We start from the raw sequence: 24,198 nt of genomic DNA, 5'->3' as shown, positions 1-24,198 counted from the left end.
AAAATAATTAATTTAAATATTATAAATTTTAAAATCACTAAAAATTTAATTAAAACTGACTTAATCACTAAAAAAAAAAAAAAAAACCGCTCGGGGTCTGCAAATACAGTTGCATGCTCATGAATCTCTTGAATAGCCTGTAGGCTCCTACCAAGTCAATAAAGCCTGGGTCCACTGCCTTGTCATGTGGGCCCACTATATCTGTCTTAACACCAACTTGTTCTGAAAATTAATAATAAAATAAGGGCTTCGTGGGTCTTGTCCCACTCAAGTAAAATGACACAATATACCCTTTGTCTTCTTTTGGCTGACCACGAACCATTTCTTACTCTGTCCAATTCCTTCCATATAATCAAAATCATTTAATTAGCAAAGAGTAAGGTTGCAGTAACATCTGTGAATTTAAACTCGAAAGAGTAAGGTTATAGTTATTTTCTCAAACTTTCTATGTTTAAATCTCTGAGCTAACATGAATTTAACAATCCTTAAAATCCATTTAAGGAAATAATTTAATCTTAGTCCATCCATAAACTAATTCAAATATATTCTTTCTCGTAAATAATTAAAGAAAAGGAAGGGATAAAAACATGGAATAAATATATTAATTTTTTTGTAACAGAAGGCAAAAACTTAGAACAAGGAGTGGCTTTGCTTCTGGGCTAAACATGGGGATGAGGAAGAGGTGATTGCAGTCAACTGATGATGTTAAGACATTACCAGCAATTTTGCCGCGTTCAACACGCCGACAGTGCCACACAAGCACCACCACACAGACAGCCCACATACAGACAGACACTCTCCATAACGATAAATCAAAATAAATATATAAAATATTACCAACGGCTTTTTCAACCCACAAAATCCTCCCCACCTTCTCTCTCTCTCCCCCTCTCTTTCCCATCCCATTTCTCTCGGATCTCATCCTCCATTTCCTTCTGCTCCTCTACTTCGATCCTTCCTCCCCGGTTAGGCGTCGAGAGCGAGCGCTTCATGATCGCTCTCGATCCCTTGAGTTACCAAACTCTAAACAGCATTCTTACGTATCAAGCAAGCAACCGGGAACCATCCAATTAGCTACCAAGAAAATAAATATGGAGGGACTTGCAAACCAGCTAAAGCGAGGAATCTCACGTCAGTTTTCGACAGGATCGTTGAGGAGGTCATTCAGCAGGCAATTCTCAAGACAATCCTCGCTCGATCCGAGGAGGAATAACTTGAGGTTTAGCTTCGGAAGACAGTCTTCTTTGGATCCAATTCGGAGGAGTCCGCTTCATGGCCATGATGAGTTGAGTGTACCGGATAATCTGGACGCGACGATGCATTTGTTGTTCTTGGCTTGTAGAGGAGATGTTAAAGGAGTTGAGGATTTGTTGAATGAAGGTATTGATGTTAATAGTATTGATTTGGATGGAAGAACTGCTTTGCATATTGCTGCCTGTGAAGGTCATGTTGACGTCGTCAAGCTCCTTCTGAGTCGTAGGGCTAACATTGATGCCCGTGATCGCTGGGGCAGCACGGTAAATTTACTACATTCATTCATCTTTTTTTTTTTTTTTTATAATCTCGAGTCAGTATGAGATTCTTTTTTTTTTTTTTTTTTTTTATATATATATATAATCATTATTGACGATGAGGGTATTCTCAAGTCATATGTTGTTTGATCTTGTTACGTTTAATTTGTGAAGTTTTGGGTTTTTGTTTCGATAGGCATGTGCGGATGCTAAGTATTATGGGAATGTTGAAGTTTATAACATTTTGAAGGCAAGAGGAGCTAAGGCCCCGGTAATAAAATATCAATAGCTTTCTTAATTTGGTTTTGTTGAATTTTCTGTCTGTGTTTGAGGTATGGTGTTCATGTATGTTGGATTATTTTAGAAAACCACCAGGAAGACACCAATGACTGTTGCAAATCCTCGGGAGATTCCAGAGTATGAGCTCAATCCATTGGAACTTCAAGTTCGAAAGTCGGACGGCATTACAAAGGCATGATCCTACTCCCTTTCAATTTCATTAATTTGTGCTTACTGTGAGAACATTTTTACTCTCTGTTAGCTTCCTAATGATTCTTAAATAGAAACACTGTTTAGCTTATTGTAGTTTGCTTGGTAGCTAGTAGATGATCTTGTGGGAATTGAAGTTTGACTGGCATATCCTCTGTTCCATAACAAAACTAGGCAGAGAATTGCAACCTTAATAACCTCACTTCAAGTTCTTCACTTGGTAGAAATATATGGTTTAACAATTTCCTTTGATGTCTTGCCATGATTATAAATTGATAAATTCTATGACAGGGAATGTTTCAAGTTGCTAAATGGAATGGTACCAAGGTTGCCGTGAAGATACTCGAAAAGGACCGTTCTGCAGACCCTGAAAGCATGTAGGTTCATCTTGAATAACCATTCTGCTATGCTCCATCATGCTTATATGTACTATATTAAGCATTAAGACTAGCATTGAGAACTGGTTCTTAAAGAAATGGTTCATGTTTACTTGTTTTTTGCTGCTTCAGTTGTTCTGCATCTGTGGTTGAGTAATTTGGGGTTGTAAGGCCATGATAGAATTGAACCCTCATATTTTTTTTCCCTCTTTGTGGCATTGAATGGCAGAAATGCTTTCAAACATGAGCTAACCTTGTTAGAAAAAGTTCGACATCCTAATGTGATTCAGTTTGTTGGTGCTGTCACCCAAAATCTGCCGATGATGATTGTTGCAGAATATCATTCAAAAGTAAGCATGCCTCCCCCCTCTCTCATGCATTAAGATTGAATGCTTTTTTTAGGTTTTCATTTTGTGGATTTAACTGTGGAATTTGTATTTTTCAGGGTGACTTAGCAAGTTATCTTTTGAAAAAGGGGCGGTTGTCCCCATCTAAAGTTTTGAGATTTGGTCTTGATATTGCCAGGCAAGTTTGAATTTCTTGCATAAAAAACTCTGCTTGTTCAATTATCGAATTCTGTATTTGTCCCCGAAAAACGAAGCACAGCACACACATGCACGCAGACAGAACAGTTAAGAATGCTTCCAAGTGACAGCAACCCCATTTTACATTCCTCTGAGTAGTCTCTATGTTTTCCACTCTTAAGATGCATGGATCGATCTTTTGTTATCAGGGGCATAAACTACCTTCATGAATGCAAACCAGATCCGATCATCCATTGCGATTTAAAGCCAAAGTAAGACAACAAATGCAGAAGTTAATGTGATGTGTGAATAGAAAACTGATTTGTACTTCCTAAGATGTACTGTTCTGTAATATTGGAAATTTTGGTAAGGTGCCAGAAATATTTTGCTGGATAATGGTGGTCTATTGAAGGTAGCTGGATTTGGTTTGATAAGGTTGTCAAACATTTCACCTGACAAAGCTAAATTAGCACCAGGGACTCTTATTGACCATTCTAGTAAGTTTTTTTTACACTTCTACACTGTTATCCTGCTTCCTTTTAAGAGCAGAACTCTTCATCTAAACTCATCATGTACGGCTGAGTGAATAACTTTAAATGGATTACTGCAATGTGTTCTTGACTTGAATTTAAGTGATGGTATTGCTTTCCAGATGTATACATGGCACCTGAGATTTATAACGACGAAATATTCGATCGAAGCGTTGATGCATACTCTTTTGGAGTCATTCTGTACGAGGTACTTCGCAGTCTAATTTGGCAAGCTGGTTGTACTTTCCTGTTTTCCTTCATATGTATTACTGCTATTCTTTGCACAGTGCATGGTTTTTTACTTGAAGATTTAAGTGCTAAGTGGGACTTTTCTTCTTTTTGTTTTTCGTTTGAGCTTAGATGCTTGAGGGAGTGCAGCCTTTCCATCCTAAAACTCCTGAAGAGGTCGTGAAGTTGATGTGCTTAGAGAAAAAGAGACCGCCATTCAAGATCAAAGCAAGAAGTTACCCTCCAGATTTAAAAGAGTAAGTTTTGGATTATGTCTTCAATTTCTTTTGCAAATTGAATAGGAAGTTGTACCAAAACCAAGAATGATACAACGGATCTAGAAAACGACTGCTCATGCGAATTCGATATTGATCAAGTAAAAGGCCGTTCCCTAAAACCAGCTAGAGACAGGGCTTGAGCTATTAGTTTCTCTTGTTTTTCTTAGTTTTCCGATCTCTTCTTGAGCTTGACTCACTATTGTCTCGCTCATAGAAATGAGAGGAACAACCTCAAGGGAGTAGCTTAATTTTTATGGGAACCAGCTTGATCTTCATGTAGGTTGATTAATGAATGTTGGCATTCAGAACCTGTTGTCAGACCAACCTTTTCTGAGATCATCACAAGACTGGATAAAGTTTGTTGCAACTGTTCAAAACAAGGATGGTGGAAAGACACTTTTAAGCTTCCATGGTATGGATCTCATGCACTATATCTCTGAAGCAGCAATATAAACTGCCCAAGACCACTGTGTTTTACCTCATTGTTCTAAGTCAATGTTTAATGAGATTATTAATTAAATGCAGGAAGTAGCAAGGGAGGCGTTCAGTGACATTTTCAAGAAGAGGAAATTTGGAACAGGACCGAGGATTTTCGTCGATGAAATTAACAGTTTTGGAGCTTCATGTTACACATTGATAATTAAGGGGAAAAATAATTAGGGATCAAGATCAAAATGAGTTGCTATGTCCTTGTTCTCTTGTCCCTTTTTATGTATAATATGTGCACTTGGGATCCTTGTATGAATTGAAATAGTAATTTTACTCTATATTTCTGTACACAATGCTGTAATTTTGTGCTGCTATCAACAAATCTTGAATCGTAGCTGCTTGTCATTGGATCATCTCTTCAATTGTAGAGTTGAGATATAAGTATTTAGGAAGCTTAACAATTGTATTAGTCATAGTTTCTATTTATATAAATAGGGTTATGTACAGTATTAAGCTATAAGTTATATAAGGTAAACATAATTTCTTGTATTGTGTCCTATGATGTAGCAGTTTATTTCCTATTATACTCTATTTCAAGCTAAAAATAGAGCTCCCACACGAAGCTTGGATAAAAAATAAACAATGATCACAAAAGATAGAGGTTTAGTAAAATCATGAACAAGCTCGGAAGAAATGAAGTGAATTCGAATCTCCTGATTAGCTACTCTATTATGAATAAAGTTGTAGTTAACCTCGACATGTGTAGTATGGGCAAGAAAAAAAAAGATTGACCGACAAATAATTAGTATCCAAATTATCACACTATAGCGTAGTAGTAGAAACACTAGGAAGCCGAAGCTCTGAAAACAGAGAACGAATCCATAAAATTTCAGTTCTACCATAAGTTAAAGCCTTGTATTTAGCTTTAATATAAGAACGACCAACAATCCGTTGTTTTCTAAATTCCACGAGATAAGAATAGTACCAAGAAACACAAGATATACATGTGTAGATTTTTGATCACTAACAGTTCTAGACCAAACAACATCAGTGAAACAAATCAGAGAAAGGAGTAAAATGCTAGTTCAACATGTCATAACTCAATTTTTGATCTTTTTATTTTTATTATTTGAAAAATAATAAAAAAATAAAATAAAAATAAAATAAATGAAGAATGAATTAAAATTTGGGTTAAGGACAACATGATTTGAAGTTTAAAGATTTAATTAAACTCTTGACTAGTTTAATTAATTAAATCAAAGGCTTAATTGAAGAATTTATTTAATTAAAATTTAGATTATTTTAATTAATGAAATCAAGAGTTTAATTGAAGAAGTGATGAGTTTGAGGACTTAATTAAATTTTTATTTAATTAATTAAAGGAATCAGGGGTGTAATTGAAAAAATACCAAAGTTTGGAGCTGATTCAAGGAAAAATTGCTAGAAAATTAAAGTCCAAGGACCAAATTGAATAGTCCAAAAACCCAGGACTGTTGTGTAAATGGCACTATAAATCAAGGATTCAATTGACTTAATCCAAGGGTACAATTAGAAGTTGATTATTAATGATTAAGATCTTAATTGTGAAGTACAAAACATCCAGGGACCAAAGTGAAAAATTCCTCAAAACACACAAACGACGCCGTTTGCAATAATACTGTTCGTCATCCCTTCCATTTCGCCAGGGCAGCCGATTCAACAGGCCATGATCCCGGTCGTGAAGGAGACGGTTTTTGAAGATCTAGCCTTATAAAAGAGGGGACGAAACCAACACAAAAGAGGAAGAAACCGAGGAGGAGAAACCCAGAAAAAAGACGAAAGAAAAAGCCAGCAAAACAACAAAAATAGAGCAATTCTGTCGCACCCGACAGAGCAAACAAAACACAATCAAAAAAAGAAAATACAGAGAGAGGAACGAAGACACAGGGGAAGGGGAAACAGAGAAAAAAAACAGAGAGGCACACAGAAATACATAAAGAAATAACACGCAGAGCAGGGGAGAAAAAGGGAAGCACACACACAGACAAGGATTGATTATCCCTTTCATCGTGTTATCCCTGCAAAAAAAATAAAAAATAAAGACAATAATCGGCATCCACAGTAAACCGGCATCTCCATTGTTGTCTCCTTCGTCATCTCAAAGTCTGTTAAAAACAAATAGCAGACCGCGGGCACAGGAACGGAAAAAGCAGAAGCAAAGGTAATCCAGCAGGCGAAAGTCACCACCAACGTTCCAGCCAGAATCATCCCCATCGCCAGGTACGTGACTTCTTCCTCTTGCATTGTTTCAGTAATTGACATTTACACTGTGCAAGTGAATTTTAATTCACTTGCACAGTGTAGCAACACGCGTGCTGCTCAGCATAGCCAGGCCATTGGTTTGGGCCAGTGGTCGGGCTGGCTGGGGCTGGGTTGGGCCCAACCACCAATATACATGTTGGGCTGGATTTAGCCTAGCCCAGCCAAAAAAAATATATATAAAAACAGAAAATAAAAAAGAGGTAGAGAAAATAAAAAATAAAAAAAATGTGTATGCATAAATAAAAATAATGTAAATTTATTGGTTTATTCACTAACGCCAGAGTTAGGAATAAAAATACCGGTTTAAATTTATATTATTTTTATTCGTTGTATTTTATTTTATTTAGCTAGAAAAATAAAAAAAATATGTGCATGCGTAAAAGTAAATGTATTATTATTTATTTATTCACTGGCGTTAGAGTCGAGAATAAAAAAAAAACATTTGATTTAAATTTATTTTTTTAGCTACGTAATATTTATCAACGCCAGAGTTGGAAATATTCGTAGTTAATATTCACTGGCGCCAGAGTTGAAAATATTCGTAGTTAATATTCACTGGCGCCAGAGTCAGGAATATTGTAAACAAATTTTCATAACATAAAAAAAATAAACATTTAGCAATTTAAGACGAAACTAGCAATGCAGCCTGCCTCAGGCAGGACGTTTAAGGGGTGATAATATCTTCCCTTTTACGTAACCAGTCCCGGACCATAGAATCTCTGTTGACCAGTTAGGGTTCCTAGTGACCATAATACTAGATGGCGACTCCTTAAACAAGACCTTTTCCCCTAAAAGAACAAGATGCCAGATATCTGTTCTTTTTCCATAATTCGAGAATAAATTTTTAAGGCCGCCGCGATGTTGGGTGCGACACAACAAAGGAATGCAAAGACGTTGTTTGCATCGGAGGCAGCGAGGAGAGGAAGAAGAACCAGGTGACAGAACAGTGGATAGAACTGGCATGAAAGACTTGACAACAACTAAGGGGTTAAAAACAGGATTAACAATAGAGGGATTAAAAAGGGAATCAACTGCAGCTATTATATCTTGATTAAAATCCATGTATAGCAAGATCACAAAGAAGATGATTAGAGAGGAGAAGACTCTGCTACAAATTAAGATATAAGAAGTATTTTGAAGGCTTAACAATTGTATTAGCCATCGTCTTTATTTATATAGCTTATAGCTTAGATTATGTATAAGAGGTTACACTATTAATATTGAACACAACTCTAACTAGAGAGTCTGTTAAATGAATCCAAAGAAGGAAATACTTCTTTGTAGTCTGTTCTTTTTATTTTTCTTCTGTTTGTGTTTTTTTCTTCTAATGGTTAATTTGTGGAATATATATAAGAAGGAAATTCTAACTGTTTTTGTTTAATATTTCTAAAACAAGCCTACTAGATTAGGCCAAGCCCAAATATTACTGTTGTTTTGATGAGAGAAAGGAAAAGATTTCAATAAGAACAAAATCCACTACGCGTGCCATCAAATATAAGTATTTGTTGTCTTGAACACGAAGATTTTACGGTGATTATGGAGTAATATGAAGTAATTATTAATATTATATTAGTTAATTTCTTGTATTTATTTTGAAAAAAAATAAACAAGAAAGAAAATAAAATTCAAAACTCATAAAAGAATATTTTAACTTAAAATTTCTCTTCTCTTTTTCCTTTTGGGTCTCTCTTTTTCTATGAAATGAATCCAAAGAAGTTACTCCCGGAATATCTGTTCATAAAAATGTTTCAAGTTAATTCTTATTGTGTGTTGCTAAGCGAATGACTTTACAGTGACCACTGGAATGTATTCTTGACTTGAATTCAAGACATGTAATTGCTCTGCAGATGTATTCATGGCATGTTTAGCTTCACCATTTGTACACATTGGGGTGTTACTAATTTTTAGCGGTAAGGTTTTGTTATTTGTTTCTTTTTAAAACAAATAGCATTCAATATTTTGGAAAATTAACTTGGCTATAATTTAGTTTTGTTTTCTATGAAAGTGTAAAGAGTTCTTTGATCTAGTGGATAAGGAGGTTGTTAATGTTAAATAATATATTTACCTTATTTTATTTATTAAGAGAAGGAGGCTAGAATTTTCTTCAATTGATTTGTATTATTGTTCTTACTTTAACCTATATACAAAGAGCTTATATATATATATGCTTGTAGCTGCCGCATCGTGAGTTTGCAAACTAAAAAACAAAAATAAGAAATAGAATGCGACTTGGTAAAGAAATCCGCAATCTACAAGGAAGAAGAAACAAAAAGGCAAAGTTATGGTGTCATGCTTGAGATGATGACGAGTAAGTTGACAATCAATCTCAAAATACTTAATTCGTTCATGAAAAACTGAGTTGTGAGCAATTTGAATAGAACTTTGGTTGTCACAATACATACGAGTAAGATGAGAAAGTGAAACTCCCATATCCGCAAGTAACCAATGTAACCAAATAATCTCTTCGGTAATAGATGTCATAACACGATATTCTATTTTGGTTGAGGATTGAGAAATAATAGATTGTTTCTTGCTCTTCCAAGAGATGAGAGAATCACCTAAAAAAGATACAAAAACCATTAACCGATTTGCAATATGTGGGATCATTGCCATGATCAGTATCAAAGTATGCACGCAGCTCCAAGGAAAAGGTGGATGAAAGTAGGAGGCTCCGAAAGACTACCTTGAAGATATTGTAAAATACAAAGAACAACTACCTAATGAACAGTAGTAGGAGAAGCAACAAACTGACTAACAACATGAATAACATATGCAATATCTAGACGAGTAATGGTGATATATATCAAGCTCCTAACAATAGTACAATATAAAGTTGGATCTGTCAAAGGCAAACCATCAAAAGAAAAATACCCTAAGTTAGCTTCAATGGGAATGTCTACAGTCTTGTTATCAGTAAGTCTAGCCTGCTCAAGAATATCTGCAACATATTTCGATTGAGAAAGAAGGTAACCTCTAGGTGAGTAAGCTACCTCAATACCCAGAAAATATCGAAGAGAACCCAAATCCTTCATTTCAAACTGTCTAGCCAGCTTTGTCTTCAAAGCTAAGATACCATCAATATCATCACTAGTAATAATCATGTCATCAACATATAAGGACAAAATGATACGACCTGCATCAGTGCTCTTAATAAAAAAAGCAGAATCATGACTATTAGAAACAAATCTAAAAGATGAGATCATGACAGAAAATTTCTCTAACCAAGCACGAGGTGCTTGTTTGAGACCATATAACACTTTCTTGAGCTTACAAACATACCGAGAGTCTTGTGAAACACTAGGAGGAGGCGCCATATAAACTTGTTCTTGAAGATCTCCATTCAAGAAGGCATTTTTAACATCAAGTTGTGAGATATAAAATTGATGAACCAAAGCTACAACAATAAGAGAACAAATAGTAGTTATTTTTGCAACAGGGGCAAATATCTTCTCATAATCCATACCATAATGTTGAGAGTATCCTTTTGCAACCAACTTAGCTTTGTATCGCTCAATAGACCCATCAGAGTTAGTTTTGATTTTATATACCCAACGATAACCAACAATACTCTTACCAAGAGGTAGAGGAACCAAGTCCAAAGTATTTGTCTTATGCAAAGCAGAAAGTTCCTCATCTATAGCTTGCTGCCAAAGGGGATCAATAATTGTCTCTTTATAGGAAGATGGCTCAGAGAAACAATGAATCGAAGCTAAAAAGGAAGTAAATGATGAAGAATAAGCAAAATATGATAGTTTTGTGGACTTATGAATTTGTATGGATTGACGTAGAGGTAGATCCATAATCTCAAACAAAGCTTAGGGGGTTGTAGATGAGAATGGAGCTTCAGGTGTGTCAGAGAGTAACGTTCAGTACCTGTAGGAAGATGAGTACAAATTGGTTGAACATGGGAAATGGTATCTGTGATACTAGGAACCTATGATGATATATTATCAGAATCCTAAAAAAAGGGATCTATATGAATAATATCAAGTCTAGTCAAGTTATGAGTAGTGGATAAAATAGAAAAAAAAATATATGCTCAAGAAAGACAACATGACGAGGCACATAAGGTTTAAGAGTTATTGGATCAAAACAACGATACTTCTTTTAACTTTTGTCGCACCCAAAAAAAACCAGGCGCGCGGCATCGGCTGGCGATTATTCGTCCTGTTTTGCTGATTTTGTTCGTTGGAGTCGCCACCTAGTAATTCATTGAGGGCTACTAGGAAACCTGATGTATTGGTCTTGTCAGAGATCGCGGGTAAGGGACTGGTTGTGGTTAGGGAAGGTATTAGCACCCCTAACGCACCCTACCTGAGGTAAGCTGCTTTGTAGACTTGATGTGTTAAAGAAGTTTTAAAAATTCTGTTCTTTCATCGAATTTCAGAAAATACAACTTACATGTAAGTTCATGATTCTTTATCCGTGATTAAATCAGAATATTAAATTCTTCTTTATTCTTGCAATTTTATCATAAAAAAAAATTCATAAACAAAAATACACACCACATTCACTTTCAAGCTTCGTGGGCTGGGCCTGTATTGGTCCAGCCACAAGGCTGGACTCAGCCCAGCCGCTTGGGCTGGGCTGATGTTCCGACCCAAAATGCAACAGGACTGGACTCAGCCCAGCCGCATGGGCTGGGCTGATGTTTCGGCCCAGAGTGAAAAGGGGCTGGACTCAGCCCAGCCGCATGGGCTAGGCTGGTGTTCCAGCCCTCTGGTAACAGGGCTGGACTCAGCCTAGCCACATGGGCTGGGCTGATGTTCCGGCCCAAAACACAACAAGGCTAGACTCAGCCCAGCCGCATGGGCTGGGCTGATGTTCCAGCCCGCCCAAAACAAAAAAAACATTTAAATTCCTTTTTTATTATTATTCAATAACATGCATAAAAAAAATACAAACACACACAAACATTCTTTTTTTTATTATTATTATTTATCACTTCCTCTTTTCTTTTCTTTTCTTACATCCACATTTACATAAAATACAAACTATATAAAAAAAACTCAAAATTACACAAATATTACATTAAACAATTACTATTACAAAAATTAACCCCAAAACCGACTGAAATTACAGGGATAGCCTTCTGGAACAGTGTTCGGCAGGATTTCTGGGCGCAGGAACAGGGGCGGCGCGTGGGCGGCGCGTGGTTCCACGCGCCGCCGCCACCAGAAAAAAAATCCAACAGCAGGGGGGTCCGGATCGACTTCTTCCCCTCTTCTTTCCTCGCTGGCGCCGACCTGCAGATCAAGCAAAGAACGCACACCAGTCGATTTTAATTTTTGTTCTGTTTTCAATTTATTTCTCTTCCTCTTTGTTTCGGGTCTGCTTCTCCTTTTTGCTGTTCAGTTTCGTTATTCTGCCATTTTCTTACGGCTGATCTGGTGGTTGTGGAAGGAGTATTGGAGGCGGTGGCTGCCGATCTGTGGACGGCGCTGCTGCGGGCCGCCGCTGGAGAAACGGCTGGAGGAGGGGAGCTTGTCTCGCGGTGTGGCTGAGCTGGGTTCTTCAATCGTGGGGAGATCGGTGGCGGTGCTGAGGAGATCGCCTACAGATCGGTGGCTTGGTGGAAGGGAGATCAGCGGTGAGGGGCGGCGTCTCGGTGTGCTGGAGGAGCTCGGCCGCCGCTGTTATGGGCTCTGTTCGTTGACCGGCTGCTGCTGATGAGATCAGAGGAGAAGAGGACGCTGCTCTTGGTTTATCCGGTGAGGGAGAGGAAGACAGCAGAGTGGGTCGGCTGAAAAAAAAAAAATATATATATATATATATATATATATATATATATATATATATATATATATGGCCAGGAGGGAGACGGAGGAATTGGGGTGTTGGCTGTGCTGGGTTATTGTTCCTTGTGGTCTGATGAAGAGAGTGAGGGGGAGCTGGTTCGGTGGCTGCGATGGGTAAAGTGGAGGTCTGGTGGAGGTGGGGTCTTCGGGAGGCTGAGGAAGAAGAGAAAAAAATGGCTTTGGAGGGGGCTCTCGGCTGTGTTTCTTGGCCGGTTCAGGGAGAAGAAGAAAATTCAAAAGGTGAGGGACATCCGTGGGTCTCTGCCCACTGCCCTCGGGTCCTCCCCAAAAAATTCACCAATCCCCCCCTCACTTCAAATCGCTGGGGATGAGAAGAAATAGGGGCTCTCCTCATGAGGAGGGGCCTCCATGTCAGCTGGAAACAAGGAAAAGAAGACCATGGGTGGGGGGCTAAGTCCCTAATTTTCAGCTAAAAGAGAGGGATTAAATGGTATTGGGCCAGGGGGAGCGGCTGCTTTCGGGTGAAGAGAAAAAAAAGTTCTTAGGTTGCCTTCCCCTCCAATATTCAAAACTCCCTGCAAAAATATTATTTGGGTCTCAAAATTGGTCTCTTAATTTTTTTTTTTTTTATAAAATTTGATTTTTCTTGTTTTTTTTGTATTTTTTTTGAAAACGAGCAATATCAACATCGACTCGATGAGGAAAATCAATGATTTTAAAAATGACGCTTGAAAAGTCGAACGCGTTCGAAAAAACAATTGAAAATTAAAAATTTTTTAGAAGACGTTGAAAATGCTAAAAACATTGCAAATATATTAAAAACATATTTTTTTGGATTTTTGTTGTTTTTCACTATTTTTGAATTTTTTGAAAAATTTATTAAAAAGATGGGTCAAAAATTGGGTAATAACAACTTTCACCATAACCTAGAAAGACGCAAATAGCATAACAAGAGGACAATTTATTGCATTTTGCATGAGGACGAAGAATGAAACAATTACAACCAAAAACTCTAAAGGAGGAATAATCAGGGACATGCCATATAACTTTTTCAAAAGGAGATAAACTTGAACTATGTGAAGATGAGATTATATTAATCAAACTTACAGCAATAAGGATAGTTTCTCCCCAAAACTCATTAGGAACAGAAGCAGACAACAAGAGAGAACAAGCAGTTTCAATAATGTGCCTATGTTTTCTTCTAGCAACACCATTTTGCTCAGGAGTATCTATACATGAAGTTTGGTGAACAGTTCCATCTAAGGCAAACAACTGACAAAATTTATTAGAAGTGTATTCCCCATCCAAATCACACCTAAAGTATTTGATTACAACAGAATGTTGAGTTTTCACAAGAGCTTGAAATGTTGTATATATCTCATAGAATTCAGAACATTATTTCATTAAATAAACCCAACAATAACGAGTAGGGAACAAGACTCCATGCTTGGTTTTTCTGCAATGCCTTCACATTTCTATAATTATAGCTTGAGTCCACTCTGGTTTTGGAAGAGCTACCTGTACGTAGTTTGTAAGGGACCTGTATGGATGAAAGTTGGTGTACACAAGTTTTGCCAGCTTCTGAGATAATACTTTGATTTTCTTGCTCTGTATTCTAGAGAATATCGATTTGATGATTTTTCTTGATTATGACTGAAAGGTAATTTATATCCAATAAAACAATCTGGAATATTAGGAGATGAAGCAAAGTGTATTAGAGGTCTTTTACGTGGTCTTCTACAATCTATAATTGGACTGGTTGGTCTTCAATGCCATCAAAGTATAACCTCATTAATTTCTCTCTTTTTTTTTTTTTTTGAAGAGGAGAGATGGGTGAGGATACTACTTTGACTCCAAGAAAATGAAATCCAAAGTAATATGCATGTGTCGAGTAGAAGGATGATAGCAACAATCTCTTTTTTGGCTTTGATTTTTATGGATATGAACAAAGGAGAAACAATAAAAAATGCGAGGAGTAAGTACTAATATGGAAGGTAGATCTGTCTATGTGGAAAATGTAGGACAAGAGTGAAAAAATGTTGTATATACATCTTTTTCTATAATTGCTACAAATGAATATAAAATTATAAAGATGATTTTTTAAAATATTTTTTATTTTAAAATATATTAAAAATCTATTTTTTTTAAAAAAATCTATATTTATGAAATAATTTAAAAATATAAAAACAAATAATTTTTTTTTAAATTTCAAAATTTTCCAAAACTTGATTTAACCACACTAAAAAAAAAAAATCAAGTTTATAACAATTGTACATGGTTGATTAACTAAGTGAGTGCAATATAAATTGTGTATATTTTAATTAATTTTATGAATTTTAAAGTTAATGATTTAAATAAGCCTTTAATAATCCTGAAATTTATAAAACTCGAACTAATAATTTTTTAATTATCGCTTTTAAATTTATGCAGCAGCATTCGATTAATCCAGTTGGTGCATGTTTGACAGCTCATTCTAGTAAAGAATCGAATGAAGTGGAATCCACGAGGCTTTACAAATCAGAGCGGAATCTCCCTTTTGTGAAGTGAATTTTGGAGACAGACTCCTCTAATGCTTTCATCTGTTTTGAAATTGTATTTCTTTTAAAAAATCATTTTAATATATTTTTTAAATAATAAATATTTTTAAAAACAACCACTGTTACTTAAACTATCTTCAACATCACCAGTGTAACTAACAACCCAAAGTGACCACCAGCTCCTCTTTTCCTTCACTGAACTATATTAATAACCAAGAGTTTCATCATTCAAAATATCAAAAAAATAAATAAATTTAGATAGTGTTTTCCTCCGTAAAACAACCGACGGGGCCATAGTTTGTTGCGTCAGAGAAGACTCCGCGTTAAAGAAAAGAAAAAGAAAAGAAAAGATAGGACTTTATGTCGTAACCTTTATGTAAGAGAAGACTTGGAAACTTCAAGCGAAGACTCCTTACATTTGTTGCGTCAGAGAAGACTCCGCGTTAAAGAAAAAGAAAAGAAAAGAAAAGATAGGACTTTATGTCGTAACCTTTATGTAAGAGAAGACTTGGAAACTTCAAGCGAAGACTCCTTACATTTGGGTGCATAATTATTTTTTAATCATTAATTTTTAATAAAAATATATTTTTAATATATTTTTAAGCATCAAATACCGGCACCCAAATCCATCTTCAACCTTTCTCTTTCAACCTTTTCAGACAGTCACATTAAGTGACCCAAAGTAACGCGACCACCCAGATCATCAATGTCTGGAACCAGCAACCAAAAATATATTTCATCAAAAATTATAAAACCAAAAACAAGTTTTTTTTTTAACTCAAAAATATTGTTCATCGACAATCATTGAAAAATTGAGATAGTGTTTGTTGCGTCAGCAACTCCGCGTTAAAAAAGAGAAAAGAAAAGATAGTACATATGTCGTATGAAAAGCAACCTCCATTAAAGATTATGCAAATTTGTTGTTTCAAGTGTTTCAATTGTATATACCGCAAATGCTACGTGGAAAAGCAAAAACAAATGTTTTCAGCCTCACTTTTCCAATAGTAAGTTGAACTTTTGGATGGGTTTTAGGATTATTTTGGAGTATTATGCTGATATTTGTTTTATTTAAAAGATAAGAATAATTTCAAGTATTTAAAATTAACTAAGTAGATAATTTCTGCTTTATATATAAAACTTTATTAAAATTCAATTACTTAATTTCTTACATTTTTGTTTTCCATTTCTTTCTTCTCTGTTTGGGCTCGTCAGCATCACATTCAGGATGGACCCGAGATGTAGAAGAGCTTGACTTTGTAAGCGGAGGCCACAAAGAGGTCTTCCCCTTCATCGGTGGTGGGAACTTTTCATGCAATTTCCTAAATCTTAATCATTGAGCTAGAGAGCAACCAAGCAATAATTCCAAGACTTTAGTGGTTTGTGGCCATTGATTTCCTTTCGTAGGGATCCAAGATGGTATTCGTAATCTAGAGAATTTCTTGTTTACAAGGAGGATTGACCAAAGTTTATCAATTGAAGTGAGATTATATATAATTTTTAAGATATATTATTTGAATTGAAATGTTCTTCCATTTTTCGGTTCAAATCAGTAATACTTTCTTCATCTTTATGAGTTACAATTTGTGTGTGTGTTTAAACTTTTTTATTATTATTATTATTTAATGTGGGTGTCCGGGTCAGTTTGCGCGTACCTCAACTAATTTCATGGACTCTGAAGTTAATGACCATGTAAGTCTTCAGTAGTCCTGAGAGTTGTGAGACTCGAATTAGTAACTTTTAGAAAGTAGATTCAGGACCTGACCAATAAACTACATCCCTCAAGATTATATGGTTTAAACTTTAATTGATGTAACTAGTGAGAGAGTGACCCTTGAATAATTCAAAGACTTTAATTTTTGGCCATTCATTTTATTTCGATTGATCCAAGATGATATAATTCCTTGTCTGTAGGTAATTATTCTTCTCAAGCACACATGCTCGTGTGCTAGAAAGAACAACAATTATTGCACTTAATCACAATTTCAATTTTATACTTCAACGTGGCAAGACATTGCGTTTAGGCAATTAACCACAATTCAATATTTACCGTATTTGATAATTATCTACCATTATTTCCCCTATCGTTTTAATTATTATTATTATTTTTTAAAGATTATTGTACAAAACTCGCTTTTAATTGAATTATAAAGAAGATATTTTAAAAGTACCCGATTATATATATTATAATTTTCAAATATGATTAGATTTTTTATGATAATATTAACAATTAGTTTTTGAATAATTACATAAGGACATGATATACAAAGTATTTTATAATAATTTTTTCCATGACTTTTCTGTGAAAATAAAATATTTACTTTGTAATTTATTTTTTCTTGTTTATTTTTTTCAAATTAATTATTCTTTTATTTTTTATTTTTTTATATAGATGCATGTTTTTTTTTATATATATATATTCATGCATTTATGTTTTCAAATTAATCATTCAAATAGATAAGTATTTTATTTTTATTTTATATAAATACATGTTTTTTTTAATTGATGCTTGCTTTTTAGACTATGATGCAAGTCTAAACCAAAGGAACGGTATCATCATTCCAAATGAATTTAGAAATGCTACGTCCATTGAAAATTATGGAATATATATATAGAGTGAAAGTTTTTCCAAAGACTTTAGTTTCGTGGTCTCCTACTTATGAGAGTATTATTACGATTTGCATTTCTAATTGACTCTTACTATATTTATATTTAAATATTGAATGGACATTCTTTCCTTGCTTTTTTTCTCTCATTGACTTGGAAACTTCAAGGATGTCTCCTCTTTTTGGAAATTTCAAAAACATTGAATGGGCTCGTCTGCACGCATCGCATTTTAGAAATTTAATAAATATGTAATTGACTTTGTAAGTGTAGGCAATAACTCTGTTGACTGAGTATTGTTCTCAAGACCACATAATATATTTACATCTTTTGAGCAAAGTGTAACAAAGCCATTATTTGGTTTCCCAAAGAAAGTTTCTCTCTCAATGTTCAGTAGAGAATTAAGGCACCTCTTCGGTGCATATGCAGCCCTCCCTTTTCTACTGATCCTATCCACCCACCATAGCTGCAGTGCTACAAAGAACTGCGCTCCTTCTTCTTGTGGCAATATCCGTAATATTAGCTACCCTTTTCGACTAAATACCGATCCCGAGAGCTGTGGCGACAAAAGTTTTGAACTTGTTTGTGAAAACAACGAACGTCCAACTTTATACTTGGACATGGTAAAGTATTATGTCCAGGCAATCAATTACAGTGACTTCACAATTCGACTTGTGGATGCTGCTGTTCAGAAGGATGATTGCTTCTCCATCCCTCATCATTCTCTTACAGATCAATTGCTCCGCTCTGCGGACGGCAATTATTATTATCAGCTATATTCTGCAAACGGTTCTTTGTTAACTTTTTTAAGTTGCGAGAATCAAATGCTGAATCCTCCAGATTATATTATGGATGCTTCTTCTTGCAAAAATGGCAGTGGTCATTCCTATGTCATGGTTGATGGGGGGATCCAGGATGTACCTGACTTGTGCCGTATAAATTTGATTTATCCTGTGCCAAAAAATATGAGAAATAAGTCGTATACAGATGTCCATGATATTTTGGTATATGGGTTCGAGCGTTCATGGTTCTCTTTCTGTTGTTATTATGGCACCGTGGAGAACCGCTGCAACCTTGATGAAGCCACCGTGGAGAAACACAATTGTTTACAATATAACGACTACCGTACGTACTCTCTCTCTCCATATGTATCAGCTTACCTCAAGTACTGAATTATGAATATGCATACAATATTTGCTTTATTTTATGTGTTAAGGGTTTAAATCTACATGTCTGAATGACACAGCTTCCAATTTTCAGAAACAAGGTGATCTTTCAAGTTAATAGAAATCTTTCAATTATGATAATCTATTGTAATGCTCCAATATTGCTTGGTTTCCGTTTATGTGTTAAGGGTTTATTTTATATTTTAATAAATGTTGTTCACTTCAGTTAAAATTGTAAGTTTGTAAATATCAATACTGTTGACCTTTTCTTTTTTCTTGAAATGCACTAGGGAGTTATACCGGATGGAAGCTGGTATACCTTTTTGTTGAAGGTGAGGACTATTATGGTCTTACATGTTCTACAAAACGATACATTTACTCCGCATTTTCTTCGCGAATGAGTTTTTTGTTTTTTTTTACCTTTTAATTAATTATCAAGATTTTGCACGCTGATTCATATTTTTCTTGGTGATTATAGGTATCGACTGGATATTGTGTCGAACTCATGGGGGTGAGTTAATTTATTTTGTGTAATTATATCATTTTACAGAAAGAGTACTGATATTTATTTTTCTAATAAAATAAATAAAAGACCCTAAAATGTTTTTTTTTTTTTTTTCAATCCAAGTTTCAATGACGTACATATCAATGTTCGCCTTCAAGTTACCCATAGCAATAGAAGTTTTTTCGGTAGCTAAACTCTTAGATTTTGATAAAATACAACCCTTTTTAAAAATAATTTAATCTTCTTGATGAAAATAAGAAATAAGATATCACTTCTAATCTTCTTATATCTAATAGACTGTCTCTTATCTTTCTATTATTTTATAATTTATAATGCTTTTAATTTGAATGAATTGATTCTCCCTTATAGTCAAATAACTACATGAATGATAATTAAATCATTCAACATTTTTTTTTTTTTATTTTTTTATTTATTTGGCAGATTATTGTCAATACTGGACGACCACCCCTTCAATTGTACTAAGCTTTCTTATATTCTTTCCCACTGTGACACTTGTCCTTATTGGTAAGTATTTTATTTTGCTTTTATCAGTTTATTGTGAAACAATAAATATATATTATTTTCATTGTGGTTGTATCCTGTAGCTTCTACTTATTTTCATTAAATTTATTTAGTTGTAAAAATTAAGTCCTTAAAATTTAAATATTTCTCATGACTCCCTACTATTTCCAGTTTTAACTTTAGGTTAAATTTATATTATTTTTGCATCAAATTAATGCATCTAATATTCTTTCTACTTTTTTTTTTCAATTATAAACAATAATTTTAAAGCATTAGATGGAAAATGTTGTCATTACACAGAGTATTTTGAAAGTATTTACTTTTTCTTTAGGATAACACTTTTTTATTATTTTTTCTTTCCGTTAATGATCTTATTTTATAAAAACAATCAGATGTTTTTATGTTGTCTGCTTTTCTAAGTGCCTAGCATGATAATATATATATATATTAGAGTGTTGAGAGGCATGAGGATCAGATTTTGAAATTAGAGAATTTAGAATGAAAAATTAATCACACATATATACTCATAACTAAAACCAATGAAGCATTTGTAAAAATGTGTTGATATGTTTCAAATGTCTCTATACAGTGATATATCATGTGCTACTGTTCCCATGTGGGCTTTCATGTCTCCTAACTTTACTGATTTATAAATGGCGAAGACGGCATTTATCTATGTACGAAGACATTGAAAAATTCTTGCAAAGTCATGATAATGATCTCATGCCGATAAGGTACACTTACTCAGAAATTAAGAAGATAACCAACGGATTTAGAGACAAGTTGGGTGAAGGAGGCTCTGGCTCAGTGTATAAGGGAAAGCTTCGTAGTGGTCGTTTTGCAGCAGTTAAAATATTGGACAAGTTAAAAGATAATGAACAAGATTTTATGAACGAAGTTGCCACAATTGGAAGAATTCACCATGTCAATGTTGTGCAGCTTATAGGCTTCACTGTTGAGGGATCAAAGCGTGCTCTTATATATGAGTTCATGCCCAATGGATCTCTTGAAAAGTATATTTTTATAGGGAAGGTAGCGTCTTACTAAGCAATGAGAAAATGTATGAGATTTCTCTTGGGGTGGCTCGTGGCATTGAATATCTACATCGAGGTTGTGATATGCAAATCTTACATTTTTGATATCAAGCCTCACAACATTCTTCTTAATGATAAGTTTGTTCCGAAAGTTTCAGATTTTGGACTAGCCAAATTTTACCCAACAAATAATAACACTGTGTCCCTTAGTGCTGCTAGAGGAACAATAGGATACATGGCTCCCGAACTATTTTATAAGAATATTGGAGGTGTCTCTGACAAAGCTGATATATATAGTTACGGGATGTTATTAATGGAAATGGTAGGAAGAAGAAAGAACTTGAATGCATTCGCAAGTCATTCAAGCCAAATTTACTTCCCTTTATGGATTTATGACCAAGTTAGTGAAGGAAAGGACATAGAAGTACTAGAAAATGCCATGGAACATGAAGAAAAAACAATGAAAAAGATGATTATTGTGGCATTGTGGTGCATACAGTTGAAGCCTGTTGATCGTCCCTCAATGCATAAAGTTGTAAAGATGCTTGAATCGGATGTTGAATCCCTACGAATGCCTCCTAAGCCTTTTCTTACCCCACATCAAGAAGATGATAGAGCTAATCATGCAAAGTTATCAGATTCATCAAATGATTGTAATAACTCTACAATTAATGAATGAATTATTAAAGAATATGTGACATATATGTTGTTTGTTAAGAGGAATAATCCATTCAACTTTTTCTAGTTGGTAGACTTGGTTTTAATTGGTAGATATTTTTTTCTGTTTTTCAAAATCAAAATCAAGTTTATTTTTAACTGTGGTGTTTTTATCTTGTTTTTGTGTATTGTTTGTATTAAACCCTATCCTAAAAAATGAATTTGGATGGAGTTGATGACATTCACAAGCCTGAAGATATCACAACTGAAACAGTCAGGTACTATTCAAAAGACTCTGTTTGTGTCAGAGAAAATAATGACTGTAGAGGAGGTTGCACATGCTGTTTGGAATCGTGAAGGCCCAGGTGATGCGAAGACTATGATTTAATTGGTGAAGAAATTCATGAGATAATGACTGAGCTCTTTAGACCTGGGAACATGCCGGCTAGATCAATAATTGCATATATCACTTTAATTCCCAAATTAAAGGATCTAAGGCCAATTAGACTGGTAAACAGATTATATAAAATTATTGCAAAGGATTTATCGATCAGATTTTTGAAAGTCATGCATGCAATCATTAGTAACAAACAATCAGCTTTTATAGCTGGGAGGCACGTACTTTTTTATTTTTGATAAGTTTTTATTTAAAAATCATGCTTTTAGAAAATATATTTTTGTCTAAAAAAAAGAATTCCATGAATAAAAAATGATAATTTTGAATGAAAAGATATATATTATTTTTACCTTCAATTAAATCATTAGTGTCAAAGTATTATTTTTATTTAAAAATTAAAATTGTTAGATGAGTTACAAAGAATAATTTTAGATTATTCTCTAATAATTAGATTTTTTATAAATTTTTATTTTAATTATCTAAAGTTTTAATTTAAAAATTCACATGGTTGATATAAAATATTTTTTTATCAAAATAAAAAAGAACTAAATGAAAAATGGATTTTAAATAAACAAATACATTCGTTGGTGTCATGTGAAAATCTATTTTAATTTCCATATAATTTAATAAAATAAAATTTTAATTATTAAATAAAATTTTAATAATAATTTATATTATTTTTTGCCGTTCACATGTCATTAATGATTGGAGGACATGGAGAATTGACATGTCATGTTTTCATCTTCATAGTTGGATTGATTTGAAGATAGATTTTTTTTTTAAAGTGTGTAAAAATTAATTTTTAAAATATTTTTTTATTTATAAATACTTTTAAAATTCCTTTTTAATGTAAACCAAAGGAATTTGAGAAACACCACAACATCCATTAAAAATGATGCAAATTTATTGCAAAATGTTTCAATAGCACACCGTAAATATTATGTGGAAGCAAAAAACATGTTGAACCTTACTTTTTGCAGCATGCAGTAGTTGAACTTTTGGATGAATTTTTAGAATTATTTTGCAATATAATGTGAGTATTTATTTTATTTAAAAGATCAAAATAATCTTAAATATTTAAAATTAACTAATAAGTTGGATAACTTTTGTTTTCTATATAGTACTTCACTAATTGTATTTTTACTTTGCTTTTATTAGCTAATTGTGAAACAATAAATATATGTATATCAGGATATAACAATTACAGCTTAAGAAATAATATTTATTAATTTTTCATGACTTATTTTCATTTAAATTTATTTTGTTGTAAAAAATAAGTCCTTGACATTTAAATATATCTTATGACTCCCTACTATTTCAAGTTTTAACTTTAGGTTAAAATTATATTATTTTTGCATCAAATTAATACATCTAATATTCTTTCTACGTTTGTTTTCAATTATAAACAATGATTTTAAAGCATTAGAAGGAAAATGTTCTAATCAAACACACATAGCATTATTAGTTTTATCTTCCTGTTAAAACTATTTTAAAAAATGATTTTAAAGTATTTTGAAAATATTTATTATTTTTTTAGGATAACACTTTTCTATTTTTAGCATATGTTTTTTGATGAGAGGAAGGAAAAATACTTTAATAAAAAAATAATCCACTTCACATGCCAAGATTGCTCTAGATATTGAGTAATCAGGTGAACTCCCAAATCAATCAATTGTTGCTCAAGATTAAAAAATCCAACGGCACAAACCCGCCACACGCATTCTCACCACAAACGTCCCTAAAAGATTGAGTGTTATATCTTAGTCCCTAATTTTATTTGTATTAGTTAATTAACCCTTATAGTATTTGAAATAACTAAATAGTCCCTACACTAGCAATGATCATCCATAATTTATTAATTTTATTTAAAAAATGTATTTTTTCCCGGATAAAATTGCAAAAAAAACTTACTTTTCTTTTATTTATTATAATTCTCAATAATAATAATAAATCTGAAACTAACATGAAATTGATAAAAGAAGTAAATTATAAATATAAAGATTAAACATGTAGTTTAAGATAGACACTTGTTGTCTTGAACAAGAAACTTTTGTGGTGTTTACGGAGTGATAAGAAGTAACTAGTAATAATATATCAATTAATGATCTCTTGTAATTATTTTGAAAAAAAAAAAGATAAGAAAAGAAATAAAATTCAAAACTTATAAAAAATTAATAAGAATATTTGTAGTTGGAATTTCACTTTTCTTCTTGTATCTTTTTCTTTAAAATGAATCCAAAGAAGTTACTCCCTGAGCATAAATATGTTCATAAGAATGTTTCAAATTAATCTTATTGTGTGCTGCTAAGCAAATGACTTTACAGTGACCACTGGAATGTATTCTGGACTTGGA

At 33.6% G+C, this 24,198-nt stretch overlaps 2 protein-coding genes across 7 annotated transcripts in view; both read left to right on the top strand.

Moving 5' to 3' along the window:
• The first annotated feature begins 628 nt into the window (after positions 1-628).
• The window catches only part of LOC118060427 (integrin-linked protein kinase 1), a 102,982-nt gene continuing 79,412 nt past the window's right edge, over positions 629-24,198 (top strand). For 2 of the 6 annotated variants that reach the window (XR_012168563.1, XR_012168561.1), the window contains exons 1-8: positions 630-1,517; positions 1,708-1,782; positions 1,876-1,983; positions 2,292-2,377; positions 2,607-2,727; positions 2,823-2,902; positions 3,111-3,173; positions 3,280-3,398. Coding sequence is in view for 3 of the 6 variants with exons in the window: in XM_035073648.2 (XP_034929539.1) it covers positions 1,092-1,517; positions 1,708-1,782; positions 1,876-1,983; positions 2,292-2,377; positions 2,607-2,727; positions 2,823-2,902; positions 3,111-3,173; positions 3,280-3,398; positions 3,554-3,639; positions 3,792-3,916; positions 4,218-4,349; positions 4,463-4,469 (1,428 nt within the window). In the remaining 3 variants the exon portion in view is untranslated. Of the gene's footprint in view, positions 1,518-1,707; positions 1,783-1,875; positions 1,984-2,291; positions 2,378-2,606; positions 2,728-2,822; positions 2,903-3,110; positions 3,174-3,279; positions 3,399-3,553; positions 3,640-3,791; positions 3,917-4,201; positions 4,350-4,462; positions 4,761-24,198 lie in introns of those variants that run through there. The other 4 variants (XM_035073648.2, XM_035073650.2, XM_035073649.2 and 1 more) reach the window with 4 other exon arrangements.
• On the top strand, positions 17,879-21,508 carry LOC140954866 (LEAF RUST 10 DISEASE-RESISTANCE LOCUS RECEPTOR-LIKE PROTEIN KINASE-like 2.1). The gene is made up of 5 exons (XM_073405781.1): positions 17,879-18,689; positions 19,021-19,062; positions 19,209-19,241; positions 19,677-19,760; positions 20,347-21,508. The coding sequence occupies exons 1-5, from the start codon at positions 17,951-17,953 to the stop codon at positions 20,802-20,804; spliced, it is 1,356 nt and encodes a 451-aa protein (XP_073261882.1). The 5' UTR covers positions 17,879-17,950; the 3' UTR covers positions 20,805-21,508.

The sequence above is a fragment of the Populus alba genome, chromosome 17 (assembly GCF_005239225.2).
Source record: "Populus alba chromosome 17, ASM523922v2, whole genome shotgun sequence".
Lineage (NCBI taxonomy): Eukaryota > Viridiplantae > Streptophyta > Magnoliopsida > Malpighiales > Salicaceae > Populus > Populus alba.
The sequence above is the reverse complement of the archived record's forward strand: the minus strand, read 5'-3'. Positions and strand labels throughout refer to the sequence as shown.